The 26,662-nt window shown below is 41.5% G+C and overlaps 1 protein-coding gene across 5 annotated transcripts in view; it reads right to left on the reverse strand.

Annotated features, from left to right (window-relative positions):
• LOC134219166 (synaptotagmin-6) overlaps positions 1-26,662 on the reverse strand; it is a 60,690-nt gene that overhangs the window by 10,997 nt on the left and 23,031 nt on the right. For 3 of the 5 annotated variants that reach the window (XM_062697867.1, XM_062697869.1, XM_062697866.1), the window contains 5 exons: positions 2,268-2,451; positions 1,983-2,201; positions 1,836-1,919; positions 1,404-1,776; positions 1,149-1,339 (listed from right to left, as the gene is read on the reverse strand). In XM_062697867.1, the coding sequence (XP_062553851.1) occupies positions 1,149-1,339; positions 1,404-1,776; positions 1,836-1,919; positions 1,983-2,201; positions 2,268-2,441 (1,041 nt within the window). In that variant the 5' untranslated portion in view covers positions 2,442-2,451. Of the gene's footprint in view, positions 1-1,148; positions 1,340-1,403; positions 1,777-1,835; positions 1,920-1,982; positions 2,202-2,267; positions 2,452-2,667; positions 2,691-26,662 lie in introns of those variants that run through there. The other 2 variants (XM_062697870.1, XM_062697871.1) reach the window with 2 other exon arrangements.

A 26,662-nucleotide genomic window follows, 5' to 3' on the forward strand; every position in this document is an offset into this window, starting at 1 on the left:
CAGTCGAGTGGCTTCAGCGGCCAATGAGTCATGTTAATTCCACGGTTAGAGACTCAAAGTCCATCCAACTGGGAACAACTATTCGACTTCTTGATTCAGTTGGCCTCCGAGCAGTTTGCTCAATGTTAATAAAACGACACAAATTATTATGGCAAATACTATCAATTTCGAATAGCTACGTAGTCCTACGTCACCTTTGCGTACAACCCGATTGGGCTGCACCTTTGAGTTTTTTGTTACCACCCCTTCCCCCTCGTACCTCCCAAGAGCTGTCGGACATAAAATAAGTTTAAAATAAAAAGATCAACTCCTGCACAGTGGTGTTGCAAGTTGCAACAAACAGCAAAAGATTTAATTTTTTTTTTCATTTTGTACTAGGCGAACCGGCCCGATCTCGTTCGTGTTTTTCTTCATATAACTGCACGGCATACAAAAACAAGGCAGGCTCATCACGTATGTAAACATTCAGTTTGAATGTAAACATGTGACGTCACTGCTATCTTCGCACAAGCTGAACCGAGACGATGCTCTACGGTCGCAGCATGCTTACTTTTGTACTCCAACATGTGGCGATAAAATATGCGTCACATTTGAAGTGTCATTTTTCTAACGAGCCTACCTTGTTTTTTGTATACCGTGATATAACTGTAAATTGTTTGTTTGATTGCAACGTGGCACTCTAGATTGATTTGAATTCGAGAAGATGGCTTTCTTAAGAACTCATGAAAATGTTGTATTTTGACAATTTTTCAACTTTCTCCGTCAAATGCACCAACTTTTCGAATATATAAACACTGCTTATCTTAAGGCGGATCGATTAGTGACGAAATCTTGCAAATCGGTCCATCCGTTCTTAAGTTATATTGTCTCATTTTTATATAGTAAACTCATTTTTATATAGAAGAGAAGAGATGAGATAATAATTGGACCAATCAGTAGTAAAATGGTGGATTAATATTCAGTAGATATTGTGCAAGATAGCTAAATAGTATAAATCATTAGTTCAAGTAGTGATTTACCCACGTGGTATTCTTTATCACTGCAAAACTAAGCAATTTATGATCAGGTATTATGCGAATCTGGTATACATTACACCTAGTACTTGAGATTTTAACTAATCTAAAACAGATTGTCTTTGATTGACTCACCTGCAAGATGAAATTGGTTTTGACCAGATTCTTGGGCCTCAAAGGAAAGGAAAAATGTTGATCGAAATAAGGGTGCGTTTCTGCACGATGGACAGCTGTCTGCAGTGTGCGATTTTCCTCATCGGTATCCAAAAACATTCTTACATACGGATCACGAAAGCCGCTCTCCGAAGACGACGACAGATCTTGCGCTGCGAAATAAATAAATGAGTGACCTTTTCGGTATATTTTTGAAATGACATAAAACCGTTATACCTTCGACCAGATGGACCAATAATTCTTCCTTCGTTCCGTCGAATTTCAATCGAAAATGAAATCTTCCAAGTACCGTATGAATGTCGTTTGCAGCCATTATTATCGGCACCCGTCTCCGCGGGGAGCGACTGTTTTCCGATCGAATGGATCCACTAGGGCTGTCCGGAGCCACGAACTCACCAGGACGAGGTAATGTTGCGGCGGATACAGTGCTGTTTCTTTTCTTAGACGAAACAATCTCCCTATAATTAACGCTCATTACTGATGACATGCTTTCTTGAGGAGCTTTTGGTGACCGAAAATTGCTGTCCTGACCCGACGGAAGTTTTCCTTCTAGGCTGTAAGTTCTCATACGTTTCGGTGATCGAGATTTCTGAATGTTAGGAAGAAACTTTTACTCTTCTATTATCGCATGTGTTAGCGCCAAATTACCTGTATAATGAAGTTGTCCGAAATTGTTGACCTAGTTTCAGGGTTTGCATTTGACGCATATTTGGATGTCACTTCCCGACAGCTCTGCAGGATATTATTACATTAAGTTATGGTAGCGGTAGAGAAGAGAATGAGGAAAACACAAACCGATGCTCGAGAGTGTACACTTTCCAAGCTGTTATTTCTGGAAGCTGATGTGGGTGGCTTCTGTCGCCCAGAGTAAGGCTTCTTCTGATCCAAACTAGGCTGCAATGGGCTCGAACTCAAATCCACAGGCCCTGCTTTTCCTTCTCCTTCTAGTGTGTGCGGTGAAATATTGCATGCTGGTTGTACTGGATGGGAGCCACTAATAACGCTGCATTCCTGCTGAGCGGAAAACGGATGGTCCCGGGGAAATTACAATGCAAATCAAATGCGATGAAATTATCATACCTGTAGATTAATTTTCCTGGCCGCTTTCTTTTCTTCCAACCGATCAAGCTCCGCCCATTCCTTTCCTTTGCGCCGCACGACATAATAGCGGTACATCACTATCGTTACGGCAACCAGCAGGGCAAGCCCCGTGCCAGCAGCTGCCCCAAGCACTGCCGAGCTCACGAGGACCATCGTAGGATATCTGGAATTAAATCAAATAATAAATGCTCTCGTCACAGATGAAAAGACACCGGTGTTTCAACGAAATCATTCAGTAACGGTTGGTACTTGTATACATTTGTGAACATCTGTTCGATACTTTTTGGCAGATAATAGGCATATGTTGTTCTTTTTCTTGGGACTCAAAGTCCAAAAATAGCTGCTGATAACTGCCTGTACCATCACTTTGTGCCATTACCTTATGTTTTATACACAAATCTCAAGAAATATATATATCGAGAAATGTTTATTAGGGAGGTCAATTAATGGCTTAGTGCTAAAAAATGTATATACGGTAGATTATACCCTGCCCTGCCCTGTACCCAAAAAATTTGGAATGATTCTTCTTCCTCATATACTTTCAAAATTCATTTCAGGGCAGTCAAAATTTGTACATGTTCAAAATAGGGTCATTACTATGTCTTGCTCATATTTATTTATGGAATGATGCTTTGACAATTATATTGTAAAATATTGAAAATAGCATTTCATAAAAGAGGAATTGGAGAACAGATTTAGTCAGAAGCCTAAATGAGTTTATTTTTGATAGATTAGAAGCCAAAAATAGTGAAAATGTTTAATAACATCTTTTCTTATTCTTCTTCATCTTCTTTTTCTTGTTCGATGGCTCTACATTCAACTGGAATTTTACCTGCTTTTAGTTTTCAACATAGTTTTCTAATAGCATTTCCTCAGTTATTAATTGAAAGCTTTTCCACTCAAATTTTCATTTGGGTCTTGCCCTTAAAACTACAGATGCTTATTATTTATTAAGGGGAGTTTCACAAATTACGTAACGCTGAAGGGGGAGGGAGGGGGTCAAGCCGAGCGTTACGATCCATACAAAAGATTAAACCTTTCATACAAACAGTGTTACGAGAGGGAGGGTGGGGGTCCAAAATCACCAAATTTAGTGTTACCTAATTCGTTTGATGATAATTCGAACTACGAACAAATTATCTCAAAAGCCTATTCATGGTTGCATATACAGAGGCCTACACTACCCAGCAAACCAGCAATCGTATAAGAATGTTCAAATTAAATTATATATATTCACAGATCAGATCGTAATCATATATAGATCCAGCAGAAGTTATGAAAAATAGTAGAAAGGTTACATATAATGCAAATGTACAATCTAATTACAATCTATGTCATAAGTTGTAAATACGTAAATTTAAACTCACAACGGAATCATATATCGCAAATATTTGAAAAATTGCATATATGTGCATCTGAAGTTACAATGTCGTTAAGATTTGATTGTAAAGTCTTCTGTTATAATTATTTCAAATATACATACAATAACTCTGTTGATCCTTGAATGTTCAATAAAATATTCTTTTTCAAGAATATTAAAAAGAACACATTGGTCATTGTCATTAAAAACAATTCGAAGACAAATATCAAAAGTGGTAGTTGTTTTATACAAATACATTCCTCAACATTAAACAATCGGTAATCACCCAGTCAATGTCTGTGAAATAGAACTACATGAAAATGTTCATTCGGTTATTTTTTTACTGTCAAATAGTAGTTTCCGTATTTAAGGGAAAAAATCACGTTCTGCTGGGTGCCGATTCCTGGCGTCGTTTCTAAGTTACCCATATCGGTGTCCTCACTGTAATGGGTTAAGCAACCGCATCACAAGCTCAATAGTTGGTGTTGATGAATGACAATGATGTTGCTTATTGGAAACATTTAGCAATCAGAAAGAGAGTATGTACTATTAGTCGTTTTATTCCATATTTTGTTCTCAACAATCAATTCACAACATCACTGCGATCTATAAAACAATTTAGAAATACAATAAACACGATTTTAGGGAAAACAAACTTTGAGGGCAATTTTGTTATATTGACAACGTTATATTTCTCCTCTTAGAGATGATAATATCATGATGATATTATACACGTCAATATGAAATTATATATGTGTTCAATTAAATCGGATATACTGGTTTATGCAATCAATATCGACAATGTTGTATAAGATGTGATGGAATGTCTTCTCCAGATTGTATCCGCAGATGCAATATTATCATTAGGTATAAATGATTGCTTAACAACTGCGTACACATGGAGGAACCAGGTAGCTTCTGGACTATGAACTAGAAGGTCAAAGGATCGAAACTTGAAGCTGGAGGCTAAATTTATAACATAAATATATACATTAACTAATAATATAATCAACTAACAGCATGTCACATAATGATTATGTTTCGACTTAAGAAATATTTTTGTTGCAAATACAATAACACGTATGTTTTTTATGATAATATAAAGTATGTATTATGATGTATGTTTGAACTGTTTTTTACTATTCTAGGTTTAAAGTTGTAACAGTCCAATTATGTAACTTTATAACTGAACATATGCGATCTCTCATAAAAACCAACATGATTGTATATTGATTAAATTGAAATCGGAATACGTCGTATATCTTGTTATGCCATAACACTGATTTGTACGTATATGGCCTCCACTTTTGTTCACATAGAAGGAATCTATGTATTTTATGCAATCAAATTACATCGTATAAGAGTGCATTAAACAGAACTGAAAGTTAGTTATGTGAACCAATTTGTTGGCTGAAACTGTTAATATCAATATCAATCAAGTCACTGTTGGTATGATATTTCAATATAATATTTCAATATCCACAGAATTATCTTCCAAAAGAAGTTATGGATTATATTATCTTAAATTTTTAAGATAAATAAATGCAATTTGAAAAAGCTCACTAATTTTCCTCACTTTTTTCCATAAACATTAAATATTATGGAACATTCATCTGTTGAGGAAGCGTGACTTGAGTAAATGTTAAATCTGTATTTGTCGCTGACACTTAATAATCCATTTATTGTGTTGCCAGCACTAAATTGTATTCCGACTACCGACGTTTTACTTCCGAACTTACTTTCGACATCATGAACGTCAGAACAAATTTTGAGTTTGCCACCAACACATTGTCGGACGAAGTCGAAGTCGGACGCCGCGGCTTAACATTGGGCGGCTACAAGACGGTAGACTCGCCCAAGAATACGCGCAGCAGCTGGAAGTGGCACTCCCAACGGAAGAGCAGCTAGGTGCAGCGTCTCTAGAAGTTGGCTGGAGAGATATTCAATCCGCCATTGAAAGCACCGCAACCGCTGCACTTGGCACGGTGCCCCCGGATCAGAGAAACGACTGATATGACGGCGAATGTGAGCAGTTAGTAGAAGAGAAGAATGCAGCATGGGCGAGATTGCTGCAACACCGCCCGAGGGCGAACGAGGCACGATATAAACAGGTGCGGAACAGACAAAACTCGATTTTCCGGAGGAAGAAGCGCCAGCAGGAAGATCGAAACCGTGAAGAGATGGAGGAACTGTACCGCGCCAATAACACACGAAAGTTCTATGAGAAGTTAAACCGTTCACGTAAGGGCCACGTGCCACAGCCTGATATGTGTAAGGACATAAACGGGAACCTTCTTACGAACGAGCGTGAGGTGATTCAAAGGTGGCGGCAGCACTACGAAGAACACCTGAATGGCGATGTGGCAGACGAAGATGGCGGTATGGTGATGGACCTGGGAGAACGTGCGCAGGACATAATTCTACCGGCTCCGGATCTCCAGGAAATCCAGGAGGAGATTGGCCGGCTGAAAAACAACAAAGCCCCTGGGGTTGACCAACTACCAGGAGAGCTATTAAAACATGGTGGTGAGGCACTGGCTAGAGCGCTGCACTGGGTCATAACCAAGATTTGGGAGGAGGAAGTTTTGCCGCAGGAGTGGATGTAAGGTGTCGTGTGTCCCATCTACAAAAAGGGCGATAAGCTGGATTGTAGCAACTATCGCGTAATCACATTGCTGAATGCCGCCTACAAGGTACTCTCCCAAATTTTATGCCGTCGACTACCACCAATTGCAAGGGAGTTCGTGGGGCAGTACCAGACGGGTTTTATGGGCGAACGCTCCGGATTAGGGACAAAAGGTCGAAAGACAAAAGGTCGAAAGACAAAAGGTCGAAAGGACAAAAGGTCGAAAGACAAAACGTCGAAAGACAAAAGGTCGAAGGGACAAAAGGTCGAAAAGGACAAAAGGTCGAAAGGGACAAAAGGTCGGAAGGACAAAACGTTGAACGGGACAAAACGTCGAACGGGACAAAAGGTCGAAAGAAAAAATTATCAATAAGATCAAAAAGACGAAAGGGTCAAAAGGTCGAAATAGACAAGAAACTGAAACGGAAAGAATCAATCTCGCAACAGAGTTGGCCTACACCAGTGGTTCTCAACCTGGGGTACAAGTACCCCTGGGGGTACCTTCGCTGGTCCTAGGGGGTACCTCGGATGAAAATGCATAATGGCGGACGTATTACAATTCCAATCGGAGCTTATTGATAAGTTTTGATTATTGTGATTTTTTTATTTCAAAACTTTGTCTTGTACATAATATGCATGGCGATCAGTAAATCAAAGCTAATTGAACCCTGCTTTCCTCAACTAGAACAGTGTATGAAGGGCTGCGGAACAAAAGATCAAACGAACAAATGTCGAATGAGGAAATTTAAAAAATCATCAATGCAATCTACCTGATCTAAACAAAATGTTGAATAATATGTTAGAAACATGCTTTTGAACTAAAACCTAGAATCCAAAGGTTTGGAAGCCTTCGTTTGAGAGGCATGTAGGCCTTTTTTTTGGAAAAGCTCTATTGCTTCGTTGCAAGAGGTTTAAAAGCGTCTTTCTACGCTTCTCGGAAGCCTTCTTCAGAGCAGCACAAATGCCTCCTTTCAAGATGTTCAGAAGTCTTCTTTCGAAAGGTTCGAAAGGCCTGTGTCTCCTGGCAAGAGGCCCGGATGCCTCGTTTTAAGAGAGCCGGGGCCTTTTTTTTCAAAAGCTCGGCAGGATTCTTTCAAGAGGTTCGGAAGCCTTTTTTTCAAAAATCTCGGAAGCCTACCTACAAGAGGCTCGAAAGGATTTTTTCAAAAGATTCCTTTTAAGAGGCTCGAAAGCTATGTTCAAAAGGTTCGGAAGGCTTCTTTCAAGAGGCTCGGAAGCCTCCTTTGAAGAGGTTCGGAAGCCTCTTTTCCAGAGGCTTTCAAGAGGCTCATAAGCCTCCTTTCAAGAGGCTTGGAAGCCTCCTTTCAAGAGGTTTGGAAGCCTCCTTTCAAGAGGCTTGGAAGCCTCCTTTCAAGATGCTTGGATGCCTCCTTTCAAGAGGCTTGGAAGCCTCCTTTCAAGAGGCTTGGAAGTCTCCTTTCAAGAGGCTTGGAAGCTTTCTTTCAAGAGGCTTGGAAGCTTTCTTTCAAGAGGCTTGGAAGCCTCCTTTCAAGAGGCTTGAAAGCCTCCTTTCAAGAGGCTTGGAAGCCTCCTTTCAAGAGGCTTGGAAGCCTCCTTTCAAGAGGCTTGGAAGCCTCCTTTCAAGAGGCTCGGAAGCCTCCTTTCAAGAGGCTCAGAAGCCTCCTTTCAAGAGGCCTCAAGCCTCCTTTCAAGAGGCCCGGAAGCCTCCTTTCAAGAGGCTCAGAAGCCTCCTTTCAAGAGGCTCGGAAGCCTCCTTTCAAGAGGCTCAGAAGCCTCCTTTCAAGAGGCTCAGAAGCCTCCTTTCAAGAGGCTCCGGAAGCCTCCTTTCAAGAGGCTGGAAGCCTCCTTTCAAGAGGCTCAGAAGCCTCCTTTCAAGAGGCCTGGAAGCCTCCTTTCAAGAGCTCAGAAGCCTCCTTTCAAAGGCTGGAAGCCTCCTTTCAAGAGGCTCAAAGCCTTCTTTCAAGAGGCTCAGAAGCCTCCTTTCAAGAACTGGAAGCCTCCTTCAAGAGGCTCAAGCCTCCTTTAAAGAGGCCTCGGAAGCCTCCTTTCAAGTGGCTCGGGAGCCTCCTTTCAAGTGGCACAGAATCCTCCTTTCAAGAGGCTCAGAAGCCTCCTTTCAAGAGGCTCGGAAGCCTCCTTTTAAGAGGCTTGGAAGCCTCCTTTCAAGAGGCTCGGAAGCCTCCTTTCAAGAGGCTCGGAAGCCTCCTTTCAAGAGGCTCGGAAGCCTCCTTTCAAGAGGCTCGGAAGCCTCCTTTCAAGAGGCTCGGAAGCCTCCTTTCAAGAGGCTCGGAAGTCTCCTTTCAAGAGACTCGGAAGCCTCCTTTCAAGAGACTCGGAAGCCTCCTTTCAAGAGGCTCGGAAGCCTCCTTTGTAATTGCTAGGATGGGCAGCATGAGGACTGCCAGAACAAAGGCCTCGGCAAGCTTGGCTAAGCAACGGCCTGCCGTGTGAGGCTGGGTGCTGCAAAGACCTCTTTTTAGGGCTAGCTCGGCCTGGAGAACCTCTTCAGTCTCAAGATCGGCTGGTGTGTACCTCTACTTCACTAATCAGACCTCGGATATGTGGGAGTAATTAACAAAATCTCGTGTTTAACAGTTGTTGGTTTATTACCCTAAATTTACATACTGTGTGGGTGTGTGTCAGAGTCGTGTAGTTATCAATCAATACCTGGCCGGCCGGCATACGACGGATGCGATGGTTTCTCGATGTGCGCGCCACGTGTTGGCAGATGAGTTCAGAAGCAGTTGGGGATGGCGAGATGATCTGGTTGTCGGGTGGGCTGAATCAGCAGACGATTATCTCCAGGAGGTGGTCAATAGGACACGGTCTCACAAGACCGTTTTGGCTTTAATCAAAACTTCCGTCTACGACGGCTTGGCACCCTCGGTAATCTGGATAGCACATACATAAAAACGGGCCCTAACAGGCAAATGGGCTATAAACATTGTCTTCCTGAACTTGTAGGTTATCATACCTGATTCTATCTGTTTCACCTTAAGAATCCCTTAAATTCTGCTTTCTCATAAAAAGAGATGCTAGATGTAGTTATTCCACCACTAGAAGTAATTATTCCACTCTTCAATAACTTTTTCGGTGCTCTAAAAGCTCTATCACGTCTTTTTCGGTTGGAGTTCACATGGAAAAAGAGGTCACCAAACCTCGAAAACTTTCTGTTCACCTCAACTTACTGCTCTATCTCCCTTTATGCATCCACTGAACTATATTTTATGTCTAATGTTTATTGTAGTGTGTCGTGTGCTTAACCTAAGTCCTAGGGGTATAGTTTTATGGCATTTTTATTTAAATTTAAGTGAGATTAGATTTACACGGAATATATATATTTATAGATAAATAGGTAGGATGAACAAATTTAACACTAATTTACAGGCTTATTGTTACTAACGGTAACACTACCATTATACTCCCTCTAGAAAATAGACTTTATCCATGATAAAGTCTATTTTCATTTAAACTTTACCAAACAAATTAAGCCCAGGTTTGGGACAACACCTTTCGTGGTTAACTCGACTAATGAGAAAAGTAGCATTGTGAACGCGAAATTCAACAAAATAGTAAATTTGTTCCTGAAATTCGAACAAGTACCATTTTACGCGCTTTACCCTATTGCTTTTTCTGGGTATGTTTGTATTTGCTGCTATAAATTCAACTAATACTTTTCTCCGTTTTGCTTACTGATAGAGCATCTCTCAAGCAACACAATAGCCATTTGCTTTCCAAATCGCTTTGTGCGGTACGCTGTATTAAGTGTTGTGGCAAAATACTGGGATAATTTAGTGTTCTATTGCGAAGTTAATCTACCAAAATTGCCTCCTTATTGAGTGCGGAGCGGAACCGGTTAAATTTGCTGCTACGCACATTGATTGCCTGCATTTATCTGTTTTAATCACCCTGATCATTTCGACAATTTCAATGAGCACGCTACTCGCTTAGGGGCAATGGCAGAAGAGGGGGGCGATAGTATGGACTATGGACAAGGAAAAATATTTGCACTAACACCTAACACGCAAGCTTGAGCTTCTATCTAATATCTCTCTACTTGGTTTACTTTCAGCGATCGATCTTTATTTCATTACGGACAGTTGGACTGATTACGAACCATTGGACTGAATTGTTTATCTTGGACGAACCTATTATGACTTAGACAAACAACAAAATAAAACAAACCAGACGCGACTGATGTGACCCTATTCTATTTCGGGGATTCCGGGCTTAAGATCAGCAGCGGAGAATACCCCTATGTTCTTCCCCTGATCATCGGCAAGCTCATAAGAGTTAGTTCCTCTACGCGCGACAATTGTACATGAAACGTACGCTGGGCCTAATTTAGCATTATACGTATCTGCAGCAGAGGATTGAGTGAAATTACGACGATAGACGTGCTGGCCAACTTGGTACACCGGTGACGGTTTATTGTACCGAAGATTGTAATTGCGACGACTGTGCTCATGTGCTTTCTCGAGATTCCTCCGAACGATCTCAGCAAGCTTACTATCAACAGATTGCTTCTGTTCGACGCGTTCTTGGTGAGATAAGTCTCTCACATCAACCTCGCGTCGATGTTGATCGCCAGCAGAGACGATCTCGTGACCAAAAACTATTCGGTACGGCGAAAAACCGGTTGATGAGTGTAGAGTGTTGTTTATTACATGCTCTACCTCCGAAATACGTGTGTCCCACAACCTCTGATCGGTTTTAACGTAGGTTCTTATGGAAGCATTGATACTGCGGTTAAGCCTTTCCACCGGATTGGCTTGACTGTGGTGTCTAGCATTAGTCCAATGTTTTACTTGGTACCGTTCAAGAAACTTTTTAAAGTCATGACTGACGAAACTTGACGCATTGTCGGAAATGAGAATTTCGGGAACCGAAAACCGTCGGAACCACTGTTCCTCTAGGACTTTGATCGTTAGGCTGGTCGATATTTTTCGAACGGGTACTAACATAGTCCACTTTGAGTACAGGTCCATCATAACTAAGAGGTGCGCATTACCAGACCGACTTCTCGGCAATGATTGAATATAATCAATGGACAGAATCTGAAATGGTTTAGTTACTAGCCGGGGTTTACCCATTTCAGGGTGCTGCGAAACATTGGTGGGTTTTGCTTCTTTGCACATCCGACATTGTTGGACGTGCTTCTGAACTGACGCGGACATTTTTGGCCAAAAGTACAACTTTCGCACACGGTCTAGTGTTTTCTCGTAGCCGCTATGCAAAGAATTGTCATGCTCTTGCTCTAATACTTGACCACGTAAATCAGAAGGAACGCAGAGCTTCCATTGATGGGTGTAGTCTAATACATCGGTTTTAGTAGGAACAAGCTTATAAAGCTTTCCCTCTTCGATTCTATAATCAATGTTTTCTTCAGGAGACTCTCTCACTTTTTCCATCAGGTCTGAGTACCAAGCATCTTCTGAATTTGCAACATCTAAACACTCGACGGCTCTCGATAGAGCATCGGGAATAATATTATCTTTTCCACGTCGATGCTTTATCTCGAGATCGTAGCTCTGGAGCTCGATACTCCAGCGGCTCAATCGCGAAGATGTTCGCCACTTACCGCGCATGATGTATGTGAGCGCAGATGCGTCTGTAACGACAACAAAATGTGTACCCTCTATGTAGGGACGGAATTTATCAATAGCGCACAGCACCGCTAAACCTTCCTTCTCAGAAGCCGCGTATGCTTGCTGCGCTGGCGTAAGCTTCTGAGAAAAGTAGGCGACGATCTTCTCACCGTCGTCGTGCTGCTGCGTCAATACTGCCGCTATCGCCGTATCGCTCGCGTCACTTTGGATTTGGAATGGTCGTGAGAAATCGGGATTGCAGAGAATAGGAGCAGCTACTAAACATTCCTTAAGGCTCTATAAACCGAAATCAATTCGATAATGACGATGATTTTATTCGAATCCGCACTAATACTAATAAAGTTTTGAACTAAATCAATATTTTGGGGCTATTTACGGACTTACCCTCCATCATAATATATTCATTGCATTTCCATATTAATTCTTCACTTATCAAAACTAGCAATTACTGAGGAATTGCTGGAAAAACGCTGAAAACTGCGTTTTTCCTTGGCCGATATTCGTATGGTCATCGAACGCATACTAACGTTCGAACGTTCAGATAAAACACATACACATTCACTTGATTTTTCACTTGATCTTTTCCCATTGTTTCCTTGATTTGATCACTCCTAAAACATATTCACTAACTGAGCTTCACATTTTTCTTCAACCTTGACTACCAATTAATTCACTTCACGCCCAAAAACTGTCGAAAACTGCTTTCCAAAAATCGAAGTGAGAGACAAATTTGACGACCGTATTGTGAATGCAATAAAATGCGGAAGACTCAAATTCACTAGCGCAATAAGTGAAATGGTGAGTTCAAAATCTACGCGATGCAACTTCATTCAATCCGAACAATACAACGTATACGCGCAGCCAACACGCAAACAAAGGTGTGCATACACAAGAAAATAATCATCTCTTCTCCGTTGCCAGATTTGTTTATTGGAAAAAAACATTGCTGTTTGTCGGATTGAACAAATATACCAGAAATAAATATTTAAACATGTTATGTAAGCTTCTGTTAAATTCCAAGTGGTGAATAACAAATTTCAAACCGATAAATACCCATATATTTGATACACCGTGAACGTGTGTTATGATAAAGAATAATCATTTCGTCAAGTCTGGCAACATTATGCATCAGCTGGCATATTCTTAACACCCCATTTCCACCCACCCCAGTTGTAAACAACATTTATCTGCATTTTTCCGTACCAATTGCCTCACTATTACAAACAAGCGATACAGTCATTATTTTCAAAACATTGTGATGGAGTCTTGAGCCTTAATATTAATGAATGCTTTCTCCGCTTGCTCATTCCATACAATGGTTTTTGGCTTTTTGCGAAGCAAATTCGTGAGAGGCGCAGTGATCTCACTAAAGTTGCTAATAAAGCGGCGGTAGTAATTCGCCATGCCTAAATAGCGTCGAAGTGCGCGAATTGACGTGGGTCGCTCATAATTCACGATCGATTCAATTCGATCGGGGTTCGGTTTTAAGCCATTGGGTGTGAGCAAATACCCGAGATACGGAAGTTCATTGAGACAAAATTTGGATTTGTCCAAGTTGACAGACAGATTAGCGTTTCGGAGACGACGTGCTACTTCTGTTAAACTCTTTAAATGACCATCGAAAGTTTCGCTTACAATGACGATGTCGTCAAGATAAACGAACACTTCTGGTTCAAGTTCCCCATACCCCAGTACTTCGTCCATCAGCCTCGAGAGGGTGGCAGGGCTATTGATGAGACCGAAGGGTAATCGGGTAAACTGATACAAACCTCTGCCTAACACCGAGAAAGCAGTATATCGCCTCGATTTGGGTTCAAGAGATATTTGCAGAAAAGCTTTCGTGAGATCGATTGTCGACAAATAGCTACATTTCCCCAATCGGCTCAATATGCGGTCCTGGTGAGGTAAGGGGTATGCATCGCGTTGGGTGCGGTCATTTAAACGGCGAGCATCTAGACATAGTCTTACCTCTCCGTTTGGTTTTGCAACTGGTACGGTACTCAAAGACCAGTCGCTGTGACTTCTTTCAACGACCTGTTGAGCAATCAACGTGTCCAGTTCGCAGTTAATTTTCGATTGCATTAGCGGAGATGTTGGGTATGGGTTTATGCGTATGGGTGGTGAGTTCATAAACTCTTCTTTGATCTCTATTTTGTGAGTGATCAAGGAGTCGTATCAAGATACTCTCCCTCTACCGCGATTTTAAATTGTCGTTTCGCTAACTCAAGCTGATTGATCTGATGATCTGTGAGCTCGAGCTCTTTCTCAGGCTGGTCAATCTCGTCTACCTCCACTGTCGTCTGTACTGTGGGACGAATATTGAAAGCTCTCCAAAATCGCCTGCTCCGAGAATCAATCGTCGGTGCAGTTTTGGTGCGACAATCATGGGAATAATTCTCACTTGGTTGTCGAAACAGACAGGTAAATCCACACAACCACTAACAGGGATTTTATTACCTGCTGCGTTGATTAGGGTGGTATTAGAAGGGCGTATTTTAATTTTAAGTGTTTGTAATAGTTTTTCGGCTCCTCTGCCTAATACAGAGCGTTCTGCCCCGCTATCGAGGAGGCCAATTATCTCCCTTCCCATTATTTGTATTTTTACGAATGGACGTGCGTCTCCATCGTTATATATGAAAAGCTCTTCCAGCTCTGGTGATTCGTATGAATCAGTATCGGAAAAAGGAATGAAGCCATTATCTCGTAAGCTTTGTGAAACGTCTGTATTGGAGGGATTTTGACGGAAAAATTCAACTTGCCCTCTCAAGCCGAATTCTCCGCGTTTTTTGAACAGACTGGGCAAGTACTAGTGAATACATTACTGAAACCACAAACTCGGCAGAATCGCTGTAGCTTCTCTTTGCATTCATTGTAGTGGTGCCCTGATTTTCGACAATTATAACACACGCCAATTGGAGGCCGTTTATAGTCTTCGGCTAAAAGTTTTAGCGTTCCACTACTCGAACCTTCCATCGCATCTGAGGACTTACTGTTCTGCCTGGCCTCTTTGCCATGGTCTAGTTGACGTGGTTTTTCGGATTCGGGTTTGGTAGTTTTGTTAAACGAATGTTTAGAGTTTTGAAATATTCGGGTAGGCATGTTATTCGACGAAGAATCCTTCTTGGATTTGTCTTTTGTCCATGAAATTTCGTTTACTTGTGGGTTCCTTGCCTTGTGGCTGTCAGACGGTCGGTGGTACAAGTACCAGTTATTTTCGTCTACAGTACGACCAAAACGTTTGAGCTTAGACAAACTACGAATGTTTGCCCCAGTCATCGCATTTTTATATTCATGACGCATATTCCTCCAAACGATATCAAATTTACGACGCTCGGATATTGATTTCGTCATGGAGTGGAATATTTTCTGCATCTCGTGAAAGTAATCCACAAACCTTTCCCCGCGACCTTGGCGACGGTTTGTCGCTTGAATTTCCAATTGGAAATCCAAGTCTGGAGGCAAAAATTCCCTCTTGAGCTCTCGCTTCAATTGAGACCAATTTCTAAACTCTCTGTTTTCATAACCATCGAGAAACCAGTCTCTGGCTCTGCCTGAAAACAGATGGATTGCTGATCTGAAAAGTTCCCTATCCTCTACCTCTTCGGCACGAGCTCTCATTTTAATCTCTTTAAGAAACTCTGAGAGCTTTCTACCCTCGTCTCTACCATCGTATTTCAACCTCCATTCAGAAATGGGAACCCGTCTAGTCGATCTAGACCGTCCCCTCTTCACTTTCCTCTTTCGGTGTCGTCGGTGACCAGCAGAGCTTTCGGAACTCGGCTGTGACGATGATCTACCACTACTACTACTACTGTTCGTTTGATCAGAACTCTCTGAGTCATTACTTTCGTACTTCCTCGAACTCTTCCGCTTGGACTCTCGCGCATGTTTAGATCGGGATCGGGGAGTATAAACTGATCTCCGCGGTCGTATTTTAATCGATTTTCTGAGTGGCGATTCCAAGCTTACGTTTGAGCCTTCCGAAGAAAAAGCTCTCCTTTTCGCTTGTGGAACCTCTGATTGACTTTTTTATCGTCGAACTTGACCTTCTCTAAATGCTTGGGTGTTGCACCTCTTGACCTTGAAGGTTCATGGATGATATTTTTCAGTTGACCCGCTGTTTAGATTTTCGTTCAAATTTGACAACAACTTTTCTAGCCTAATTTTGCTCTGAATTTGCCGTTCCGCTTCTTTAAGTTTTGCTGTTCTCTGTCTATGTCTCGCTGTCTACGCTTCTTTTCCATTTCTGACGACTGTATTACAAAGTCTTTAAAAGCCTTCAACAACTTTGGTAGGTCTTCTACCTGTCCATTCTCATATTTAGTTAATTCACCTAGTATCTCTTCTGTTCGTCTGACTGATGAATCTAGCTCTTTCTCTTTCGTTGCAATCAAAAAGTTCCTACGTTCGTTGCTCTGTGCCTCTTCGGACTCGATCGGAGCAATTGATTGATTCAAATCTTCTATCTCCGTTCTCACCTCTTCTAGCGCTTTTGATAATTCTACCTCCACATCTTCATCTTGAGTTACCGAACTCGTTGACGGAAAATACTGCTTGCAAATATGGTTAACTTCTTTCTCTAGTCTAGCTGTCTCTGCAGCGAACTTGTGAGAATCCGACGCTGAGTGTAATCGTGAGATTCGCACTCTGTAATGCACCAATCTTGTGTACAATTTTTCCCTATTTCTAGCATCCAGTTTAGGATTCTCTAACAGGCCTCCGATTGTGACCAGTTTGGAGAATATCACTCGCAATTCATCGGATGTGGTTGTCCAGGTACCACTACCTACCAACACTGGACTACTCAACGCTTTTTCCTGCCTCAACTGATCCTTCAACTTGCGTCGCTTCACGCTCTCGTGCTCATTCAAATTGTACGAAATCTTCCGAATGAATAATTCATACTCAACCTCATCAATACTCAAGTGTGACACATCCATCTTATGGTACTGTGTAGTAAGCTCCATGTTTAATTATTGTATTACAATCATTTGTCACAATCACAATTATTTGTTATTCTAAGTCACCGCACTTGCGGTATAGTATCGCAGTTACTGTATGATCAATAAAGATTATCAAAATTTGTTATTCTAGGCCACCGCACTTGCGGAAAAATATCGCAATTACCAATTCTATGAAACTTTCAATCAGTAAGCAAAATTTGCTACCAAAGCTTTATCGAAATCGAATCAAGACCCGTTTCCAACTAATCTACTCTCGGAATACTTGTTTAAACTTCTCTCCCTCGTTCACTTCTTTGCTGAAATCTGTCCGAATGCTCTCTTCACCAAACGTACGCGCACTAGTAAGCCGCCTCTGAGAGGTTCGATTATATCAAGAATATAGGGTTAGTTACCGTGTATTGCTGCAAAATTTGTTAAATTTGTCTTCCCTACTCTCCGTATGAAAAAAATAATGCCAATTATTTTTTGAGATCTGATTAGCTTTTCGATTGATTTAGATGGGCGCCATTTGTAATTGCTAGGATGGGCAGCATGAGGACTGCCAGAACAAAGGCCTCGGCAAGCTTGGCTAAGCAACGGCCTGCCGTGTGAGGCTGGGTGCTGCAAAGACCTCTTTTTAGGGCTAGCTCGGCCTGGAGAACCTCTTCAGTCTCAAGATCGGCTGGTGTGTACCTCTACTTCACTAATCAGACCTCGGATATGTGGGAGTAATTAACAAAATCTCGTGTTTAACAGTTGTTGGTTTATTACCCTAAATTTACATACTGTGTGGGTGTGTGTCAGAGTCGTGTAGTTATCAATCAATACCTGGCCGGCCGGCATACGACGGATGCGATGGTTTCTCGATGTGCGCGCCACGTGTTGGCAGATGAGTTCAGAAGCAGTTGGGGATGGCGAGATGATCTGGTTGTCGGGTGGGCTGAATCAGCAGACGATTATCTCCAGGAGGTGGTCAATAGGACACGGTCTCACAAGACCGTTTTGGCTTTAATCAAAACTTCCGTCTACGACGGCTTGGCACCTCGGTAATCTGGATAGCACATACATAAAAACGGGCCCTAACAGGCAAATGGGCTATAAACATTGTCTTCCTGAACTTGTAGGTTATCATACCTGATTCTATCTGTTTCACCTTAAGAATCCCTTAAATTCTGCTTTCTCATAAAAAGAGATGCTAGATGTAGTTATTCCACCACTAGAAGTAATTATTCCACTCTTCAATAACTTTTTCGGTGCTCTAAAAGCTCTATCACGTCTTTTTCGGTTGGAGTTCACATGGAAAAAGAGGTCACCAAACCTCGAAAACTTTCTGTTCACCTCAACTTACTGCTCTATCTCCCTTTATGCATCCACTGAACTATATTTTATGTCTAATGTTTATTGTAGTGTGTCGTGTGCTTAACCTAAGTCCTAGGGGTATAGTTTTATGGCATTTTTATTTAAATTTAAGTGAGATTAGATTTACACGGAATATATATATTTATAGATAAATAGGTAGGATGAACAAATTTAACACTAATTTACAGGCTTATTGTTACTAACGGTAACACCTTTCAAGAGGTTCGGAAGCCTCCTTTAAAGAGGCTCGGAAGCCTCCTTTCAAGAGGCTCGGAAGCCTCCTTTCAAGAGGCTCGGAAGCCTCCTTTCAAGAGGCTCGGAAGCCTCCTTTCAAAAGCTTCCTTTAAATAGGCCCGGACGCCTGCTTTTAAGATGCTCGGAAGCCTCCTTTTAAGAGAGCAGAAAGCCTTTTTTTTTTTCAAAAAACTAGGAGGGAAGTTCGGCTTTTTCCAAGAGGGTTGAGAGCATACTTTCAAGAGGTTCAGAAGGATTCTTTAAAGATGCAAAGGAAGCCTCCTTTTAAGTAGCTCAAAAATCACCATTCAAGATGCTCAAAATCCTCTTATCGATAGTTGCGGAAGCATATGTTCAAGATATTCAGAAGCTGCTTTCAAGAGGCTCAGAAGCCTCCTTTTAAGAGGAACAGAAGCCTTTTTATTTTAAGTTCGAGGCTCGAAAGCCTCCTTTCAAGAGCCTCGGGAGCCCCCCTTCAAGAAGCTCGGAATTTTTCTATCAATAGGCTCAGATGCGTCCTTTCAAGATGCAAAGGAAGCCTTCTTTTAAGTGGCTCAAAAGCCGCCATGCAATAGAATCGAAAGCCTCTTCACAAGAAACTAAGAATCCTCTTGTCAAGAGCTGCAGAAGCCTACTTTCGAGCGATTCAGAAGTTCCGTCCAAGGGGCTCCGAAGCCTCCTTTCAAAGAGCTCGGAATTATTCTTTCAAAAGGCTTGGAAGCGTACTTTCAAGAGGGGGTACCTCAATTAATGCAAAAGTTTGAAGGGGTACCTCTCAAGAAAAAGGTTGAGAACCGCTGGCGTACACAGTTGGCAAAAAATCTGCTCTTTTATTTTTCACAATTTTTAACAATTAGATAAAATTCATTCAGTAAGTACAACTAATAGATGGATGTTTGAGTTTTCTAAATGTCACTTTGGAGTGGTGTATTTCGGTTTTCAGTTGTAGATAGTTTTTTATACTTTTTCAAAATCATATTTGTTGTAGAAAAAAAGTTAAGCATTCAATGATGAAAATGATTACGTTTTGATGATTGTTAGTGCTTCCCGTGTCACCTTAAATGCATTTCACAAATTCCTTTGAAATACACAAAACTTGTTATAAGCTTGTTCTTCATCGATCTTTTGCCCTTTCGACCTTTTTGTCCTTTTTGACCTTTTGTCCCTTTCGGCCTTTTGTCTTTTTCGACCTTTTGTCCCTTTCGACTTTTTGTCCTTTCGACCTTTTGTCCTTTCGACCTTCTGTCCCTTTCGACGTTTTATCCTTTCGACCTTTTGTCTTTCGACCTTTTGTCCTTTCGACATTTTGTCTTTCGACCCTTTGTCATAGATTCGAACGCTCCACCACAGACCAGGTGTTTGCCATTCGCCTGCAGAAATGCCGCGAATACAACGTGCCCACACATCATCTATTCATCGACTTCAAAGCCGCATATGATACAATCGATCGAGACCAGCTATGGCTGCTAATGCACGAACACGGATTTCCGGATAAACTGACACGGTTGATCAAAGCGACGATGGATCAGGTGATGTCCGTAGTTCGAGTTTCAGGGGCATTCTCGAGTCCCTTCGAAACGCGCAGAGGGTTACGGCAAGGTGATGGTCTTTCGTGTCTGCTATTCAACATCGCTTTGGAAGGGGTAATACGAAGAGCAGGGATTAACACGAGTGGTACAATTTTCAATAAGTCCGTCCAGCTATTTGGCTTCGCCGACGACATAGATATTATGGCACGTAACTTTGAGAAGATGGAGGAAGCCTACATCAGACTGAAGAGGGAAGCCAAGCGGATCGGACTAGTCATTAACACGTCGAAGACAAAGTACATGATAGGAAGAGGTTCAAGAGAAGACAATGTGAGCCTGTAACGTTTTACGTTTTTATTGTTGTTAATTAATTATTCGTAAACTGAAAATATTATAAGAATAGAATAATAACTTTAAATAAAAGCTAGTGTTGATAAAATCGAGCTATCTCTGTGCTCAACTCGCGTACATGGAACATGTTATAAAAGCTCTGCTTTTATAGCATGGCGCTAAATTTAAAATAAGCGGTTTAAATTCGCCATGCTTCTCGGCGCCATGCAAATCATTTGGCGCGATTTTCAAATAATGCATTCTCCTGAAGAATAGTTACAGAGTAGTCTTTTAAAATACTTGAATAGGGCTCAAATTTGAAAAGAGGCACAGTTTCTTGGCGTAGCTATTTCATCCGCTCGATCATTTCGCTAGAAGATCGGCTGGAAAGCAGAAGTACGCGATTAGAGATACTTACGTTTTGAGAATATCTTGTGTGATTTGAAGTACAATTTAAAGGTAACATTAGTGAGTGAGTTTATAAAAATGATAAGTGGTGTTAAACGTTTTGTGTTTCTTTCTTTGTTTAGTGGACTGAGGTCCGTTGTATCGCAAATTCTGCTTGAATTTTTTATTAAATCTACTGCTACGAAAAAAGGTAATTATACTCAATTATGTGAGCGATTTAACTTAATACTAAAATAAATTCGTGTTGGACGCAGCGCGCTGCGCTTTTTTCGTACGGCTGGAAATTTCCGTCGTCTTGTGGCGACCGTCCAAGGTCCCGTTGTGGTGCGAGCCACGAATTCCGTTCGAGATCATCGAAACCCGTGTGTACCGTGAAGGCCCGCCTCAAGTAGGTAGTTAAACGGGTGTGTGAAGTCGTTCAAACCATCGTAGCGAAGAATCTCCATCGGTCGTCCATTGCCGAAGGTAAGGTCCCTCTCCGTCATTTTCTGTGGACCGGAGCCATCCGAGAGCGCGTGTCGTCCATTGCACGCAGTGAACCCGATCCGAACCGAAAGATAGAGGTTTCGCCGATCCCCGCTCGGTGGAACGGAAAGGTACGCGAAGCCGGGTCGCTTTGGGTACGTGTGCCTCTATCCGTAAGTGAGGATCGCCCCGGGATATTATCGGCATTTTACGCCGCCATTGCTCGCGGAACAAAACGGAAGCTTCCGTTCCAGCCGCCACTACCTCCGCATCTCTAGTTCGGCCATAACACACACGCGGGTCATCTTTACGTTGCGCGCCAAATCGCAGCGTGGACATTCCGGTGGCAGCCATCGCATCACCGCCATCGTCGAGGTTTTCTCGAGCCAGTAGCTGCCAAATTCGTCGAAGTTCGTCGGGCCCCATCGATCATCAAAAACCTGCGCAGGTACGTGTTAGAGCTTAGTTACATGGCCATGTTTGCTTTTATGTTTCCATTTCCGTTGAAAACGTCCAGCACGAATAAACCATTCTAAAAGTAAAGTGATTTAGCTTAATTACGTTTAACGTCAATTTCTTAAATAAACGACTCACTAATTTCGGGAGCCAAAACGTTTTTCTTGGTTGTATGGAAACTTTTTGCGGTCCCTAAGGTCTTGCGGTGAATGAATGGGAGGAGATTTAGCTTGCGCTTGAGAGATTTTGCCAATTTCGCTTGATAACCGTTCTAGAGTTTTCCCTGAGCCAAATAGTCTCAAAAGGTCGGGCAATTAAAACGTGACCGGTGGTCTCTCGTTGAGAGTGGCGCTAAAGCCGCCGATTAATTAAACTCGGTAAACGTGGACGGTTATAAGCCACCCACCGCGAGTTTGCATCGGTGGTGACGAAATCGAGGTGGTAGAAGAATTTGTGTACTTGGGCTCACTGGTGACTGCCGAAAATGATACCAGCAGAGAAATTCGGAGACGCATAGTAGCTGTAAATCGTACGTACTTTGGACTCCTCAAGACGCTCCGATCGAATAGAGTTCGCCGCCGTACCAAACTGACAATCTACAAAACGCTCATTATAGACCGGTAGTCTTCTACGGACACGAGACCTGGACGATGCTCGTGGAGGACCAACCATCCATCGTTCACAGCGAAAATCTGACGACTGCGGTGGGCCGGGCACGTAGCCAGAATGTCGGACAGTAACCCGGTAAAAATGGTTCTCGACAACGATCCGATGGGAACAAGAAGGCGCGGTGCACAGCGGGCAAGGTGGATCGATCAGGTGGAGGACGTTTTGCGGACATTCCGCAGACTGTGGTTGGCTAAGTGCATCCATGGACCGAGCTAAATGGAAAAGACTTTTATGTATTGCTCAGGCCACTCCGGCCTTAGTCTGGTTATTAAATAAATGGGAGAAGGAATTTACGAAGATTTTTTTTTAATTTGAGCTACTCTACTCAGAAGCCTACTTTTAAGTGGCTCGAAAGTTGCCTTCCAAGAAGCTCTGAGGACTCCTTTCAAAATTTCCTAAAAGCCTCCTTTTAAGATGCTCAAAAGCCTCCTTTCAAAAGGGTTTGGAAGCCTACTTTAAAGAGGCTCGGAAGGCCCCTGTCCAGCAGGCTTGGAAAGCTCCAGTCAAGAGACTCGAAAGGCTCCTTTCAAGAGGCTCTCAAGCCTCCTTTGAAGAGGCTCGGAAGCTTCCTTTCAAAAGGCTCGAAATTCTTCTTTCAAGAGGCTTAGAAGCGTATTTTCAAGATGCTCAGAAGACGCCTTTTAAGTAGCTCGAAAGCCTCAATTCAAGAGGCTCGAAAGTCCCCTTCAAGAGGCTTGGAAGCCTCACTCCAAGAGGCTCGGGAAGCTCCTTTCAAGAGGCTCGTAAGCCTCCTTTAAAGTTTATCGAAAGTTCCTTGTAAAGAGGCGCGGAATTCTTCTTTCAAGAGACTTGGAAGCTTACCATCAAAAGATTCAAAATTCTTTTTTCAAGAGGCATCAAAAACGTCTTTTCAAGATGCTCAGAAGCCTACTTTTAAGTGGCTTGAAAGTTGCCTTCCAAGAAGCTCAGAGAACTCCTTTCAAAATGCTTAGAAGCCTCCTTTTAAGAGGCTCAGAAGCCTCTTTTCAAGAGGCTCGGAAGGCCCCTTTCGTAAGGCTCGAAAGGCTTTTTCCAGCAGGCTTGGAAAGATTATTTCAATAGGCTCGCAAGCCTCCTTTGAAGAGGCTCGGAAGCTTCCCTTCAAAAGGCTCGAAATTCTTCTTTCAAGAGGCTTAGAAGCCTATTTTCAAGATGCTCAGAAGACGCCTTTTAAGTGGCTCGAAAGCCTCAATTCAAGAGGCTCGGAATTCCCCTTCAAGAGGAAGCTTGAAAGCTTCCCTTCAAAAGGCTCGAAATTCTTATTTCAAGAGGCTCAGAAGCATCTTTTTAAGATGCTCAGAAGTCAGAAGTCTCCTTCTAAGCGGCACGAAAGCTGCCTATGAAGTGGTTCGGAAACCTCCTTTCAAGGCGGCGCATCAACTGAAACCATCGTAAAGTATATAATGCATGGTAAATGTTGTCATTTAAAAAAATATATTTTATTTTATTTCGGTTTGACATTTATTTTCGGACTATTTCAACCCTTAGCCGAACAGCAGGAACAGGTATATCTCTATATATAAAATTGAGTTCACATTTCTTTTGAGGCAATGCAACTCGCGAACGGGCTGACAGCTTTGCCAAATTTTCTCACCGTCGAGTCATCTTGGGCGCTTCTGTGTTCATATGTAAAAAAAGATATATATTTCCCATGGAATAGTTCGAACACCACCAAAATGTGTTGTTAACAAATCTAGAATGATCCTGCATAAACCTCTCTAGAATGCGGCGCTGTAAAAAATTAACAAACTGAATGGCAAATGTTCCGAACCCGAGTAACGCATGGTACGTTCTGAGTTTTAAATAATTCTCTCTAAGAAGAATATATTTTGTCCACGGAAAAAAAATCCACAAACAAAAGATTTAAAAAAGCGATAGAAAAAAATATAAATAGGTACCAATAGAAAACTATGAAAAGCACCAACATAATGGGATTCATTATTCCAAGAATCATGGATGATGACCGTCTTCAAGTGATAGAAAAACCAAACCGCACCCAATATTGAAGGACGGAGATTGAAAGCGGATAACATTAGTTTGCAACATCCGGTGATTTTCTTATCGCGAACAAAAAGTTCAACTAACGATGAAAAGTGTCTCGCCCTGTGCCATTCATACGATTTTCCGAATGACGGTAGATCCTTGATTTGTATTTTTCATCGAATGGTCATCCGCACAGCTGGATGAAGTCTGATGTTAACGACATTTTCAAGTAAAGTGTCGGCCCCTAATACGTACCCAAATGGATATTGTACCTTTATCGAAAAATGTAAGCAATCAAAATCAAACCCAAAAGAGAATGAAAGGAAAATGCTTTTGTACAATTGCCACTTGTCTGTTGTGTGAGAAGGGCAAAATCAAGAGTGGGTATTGAAGGGTATTTTTTCCCATTACATATTAATATCCTGCCATATATTGATAACATTCGCAAAACGGACATCTTCGGCTCAATGTTTGTCGTATTGACTTTCTGGAATTCCAAGGTGTTACGAGAAGGCTATATGCTCACTCCAAAAACGATTTTTTGATAGAATGCGCGGAAGCCCCTCCGTGTGTGTACGTATGTGCGTAAAAAACTCACACATCTTTTATGCACTTATCTTTTACCGATTTCCTCTGTCTCATTGTTTCATATTGGGAATTGACCGGATCTAACTATGTGTTCGAAAGTTATGCCAAAATACATTTTTGATGACGAGAATGGTGGACATTACCGCTAAGTGGATTGATAAAAAAAATATTGCTATCATGCATTGCTAAAAAAAGAGGAACAAAGTAATTTGCGCTTCAATTCTTACTTTTCGGTTTTTAATTGATGTAGTTGAGATGGTAATCTTGAATTAAATTGAAATAGCAGTAATGGTAATCCCACTTATTATTGTACCCCGTCTTTTTTTCCATGGCCACTGAAACAAAACACCTGGGGGGTCCAAGTACACAAACCGTCCTGCTAAATTAGTACGGTTGTTATTCCGAAAAATGAGTCGCTTCTTAATGATCATTTGCCTAGAGAGAATCCTTACTAAAAATACTCTAAAACAAAATAATTCTTGGTAAAACAAAGGGGATCAAGTCTCTCCACCTACCCCTATCTACGTAGAAAGTAAAAAATATGGTTGACCATGCATGCTCGTAAAGTTGCAGTTCAATACATTTCATCACAAACTGCACCATCAGTCAGACTGAACTAACGATGCCCTTATACAGTTGCGCTAACACAGGTATGTTGCTTCCGTTTGGCGGCATGAATATAATTGGCTAAACTTTACCTTTGCCTATAAAAGTATATAATAAACATTTGTCGGAGGGCGGTCTCCGGAAGCGCAACAAAAATGTTTTCCTGATTGGACAAAGTTTCATATGCTTTGGAACGATGTTCGTTAGTAGCCAATCTATGCTTATAACTGTGCCAGCGGTCTACAAATAATTAATCAGCAGTTCTAAAGCTTACGAGTAATTAAATTCGATCACATATCTACCGCATGAGATAAAATAATAATTTCTAGGAAACGCTCAAAATATCCCTCGCTCGGAATCACAATTCCTCCGAAAACCATGCCCCAGAATGTACCATGTACACTATTTTTTTCCAATGTTTAAAGACATTCCCTTTCAATAACTATATGACACAATCCACGCACTTCTACACCAAGGGACCAAAATTTCAAACTAAAAATTAGGATCCAATATCTGTAGGACAGGAAAACATACATATTGAATTACAAGAAAAACATTTCTTCCACTGAAAAATGTTTTCGGAACATTGTTTAATAGCCAATCAAAGTAGCAGACTTTTAGTATAAAAAAAGACTCCCTAATCATTTTTTACAAATGTGCTCTATCGCACCTATTTGGGTGAAAATGTATTGATGAATACGTAATTAAATACAGTTTTTAATGATCTTTTTGTGTGCACATTGTATTGCTTCGAAAATTTTAGTTTACATGAAATATTTGTACTTTAAAAACAGTGACATTGTAATGGTGTCGCGTTACGAAAATAGTCGTATAATTGAAACTAGACAAAAGGTACAAACATTGGAAAAGTAATATTTCGGATTCTCTTAGTACTCGTCAAGAGCTTTCTTTTCGTGTATTAAGATCCACATTCGATCACTTGCAAAACCACCGTGTACTCCGGCACCCGGTAACTCACGTTACAGCGGTTTGAGCACGGGGATGACAAGCTACGCCATCTTTGTCACATCTTTTCTAAGTCACCAATACGAGTGTACTGCGAATTCAACATAAACAATTACGAGGGTGAACATGATATAAAACGAACAAAAGCATAGACAGTACCTTGTGAAAGTAGCATTCTGAAGAAATTAGCAAATAAGTTGAACATTCTTAAGTTTAAAGCAAGGAATCGAGTGTAAAATAGTTTTAATTTATAGTTTGTTC

This window comes from Armigeres subalbatus, chromosome 3 (genome assembly GCF_024139115.2).
Source record: "Armigeres subalbatus isolate Guangzhou_Male chromosome 3, GZ_Asu_2, whole genome shotgun sequence".
Lineage (NCBI taxonomy): Eukaryota > Metazoa > Arthropoda > Insecta > Diptera > Culicidae > Armigeres > Armigeres subalbatus.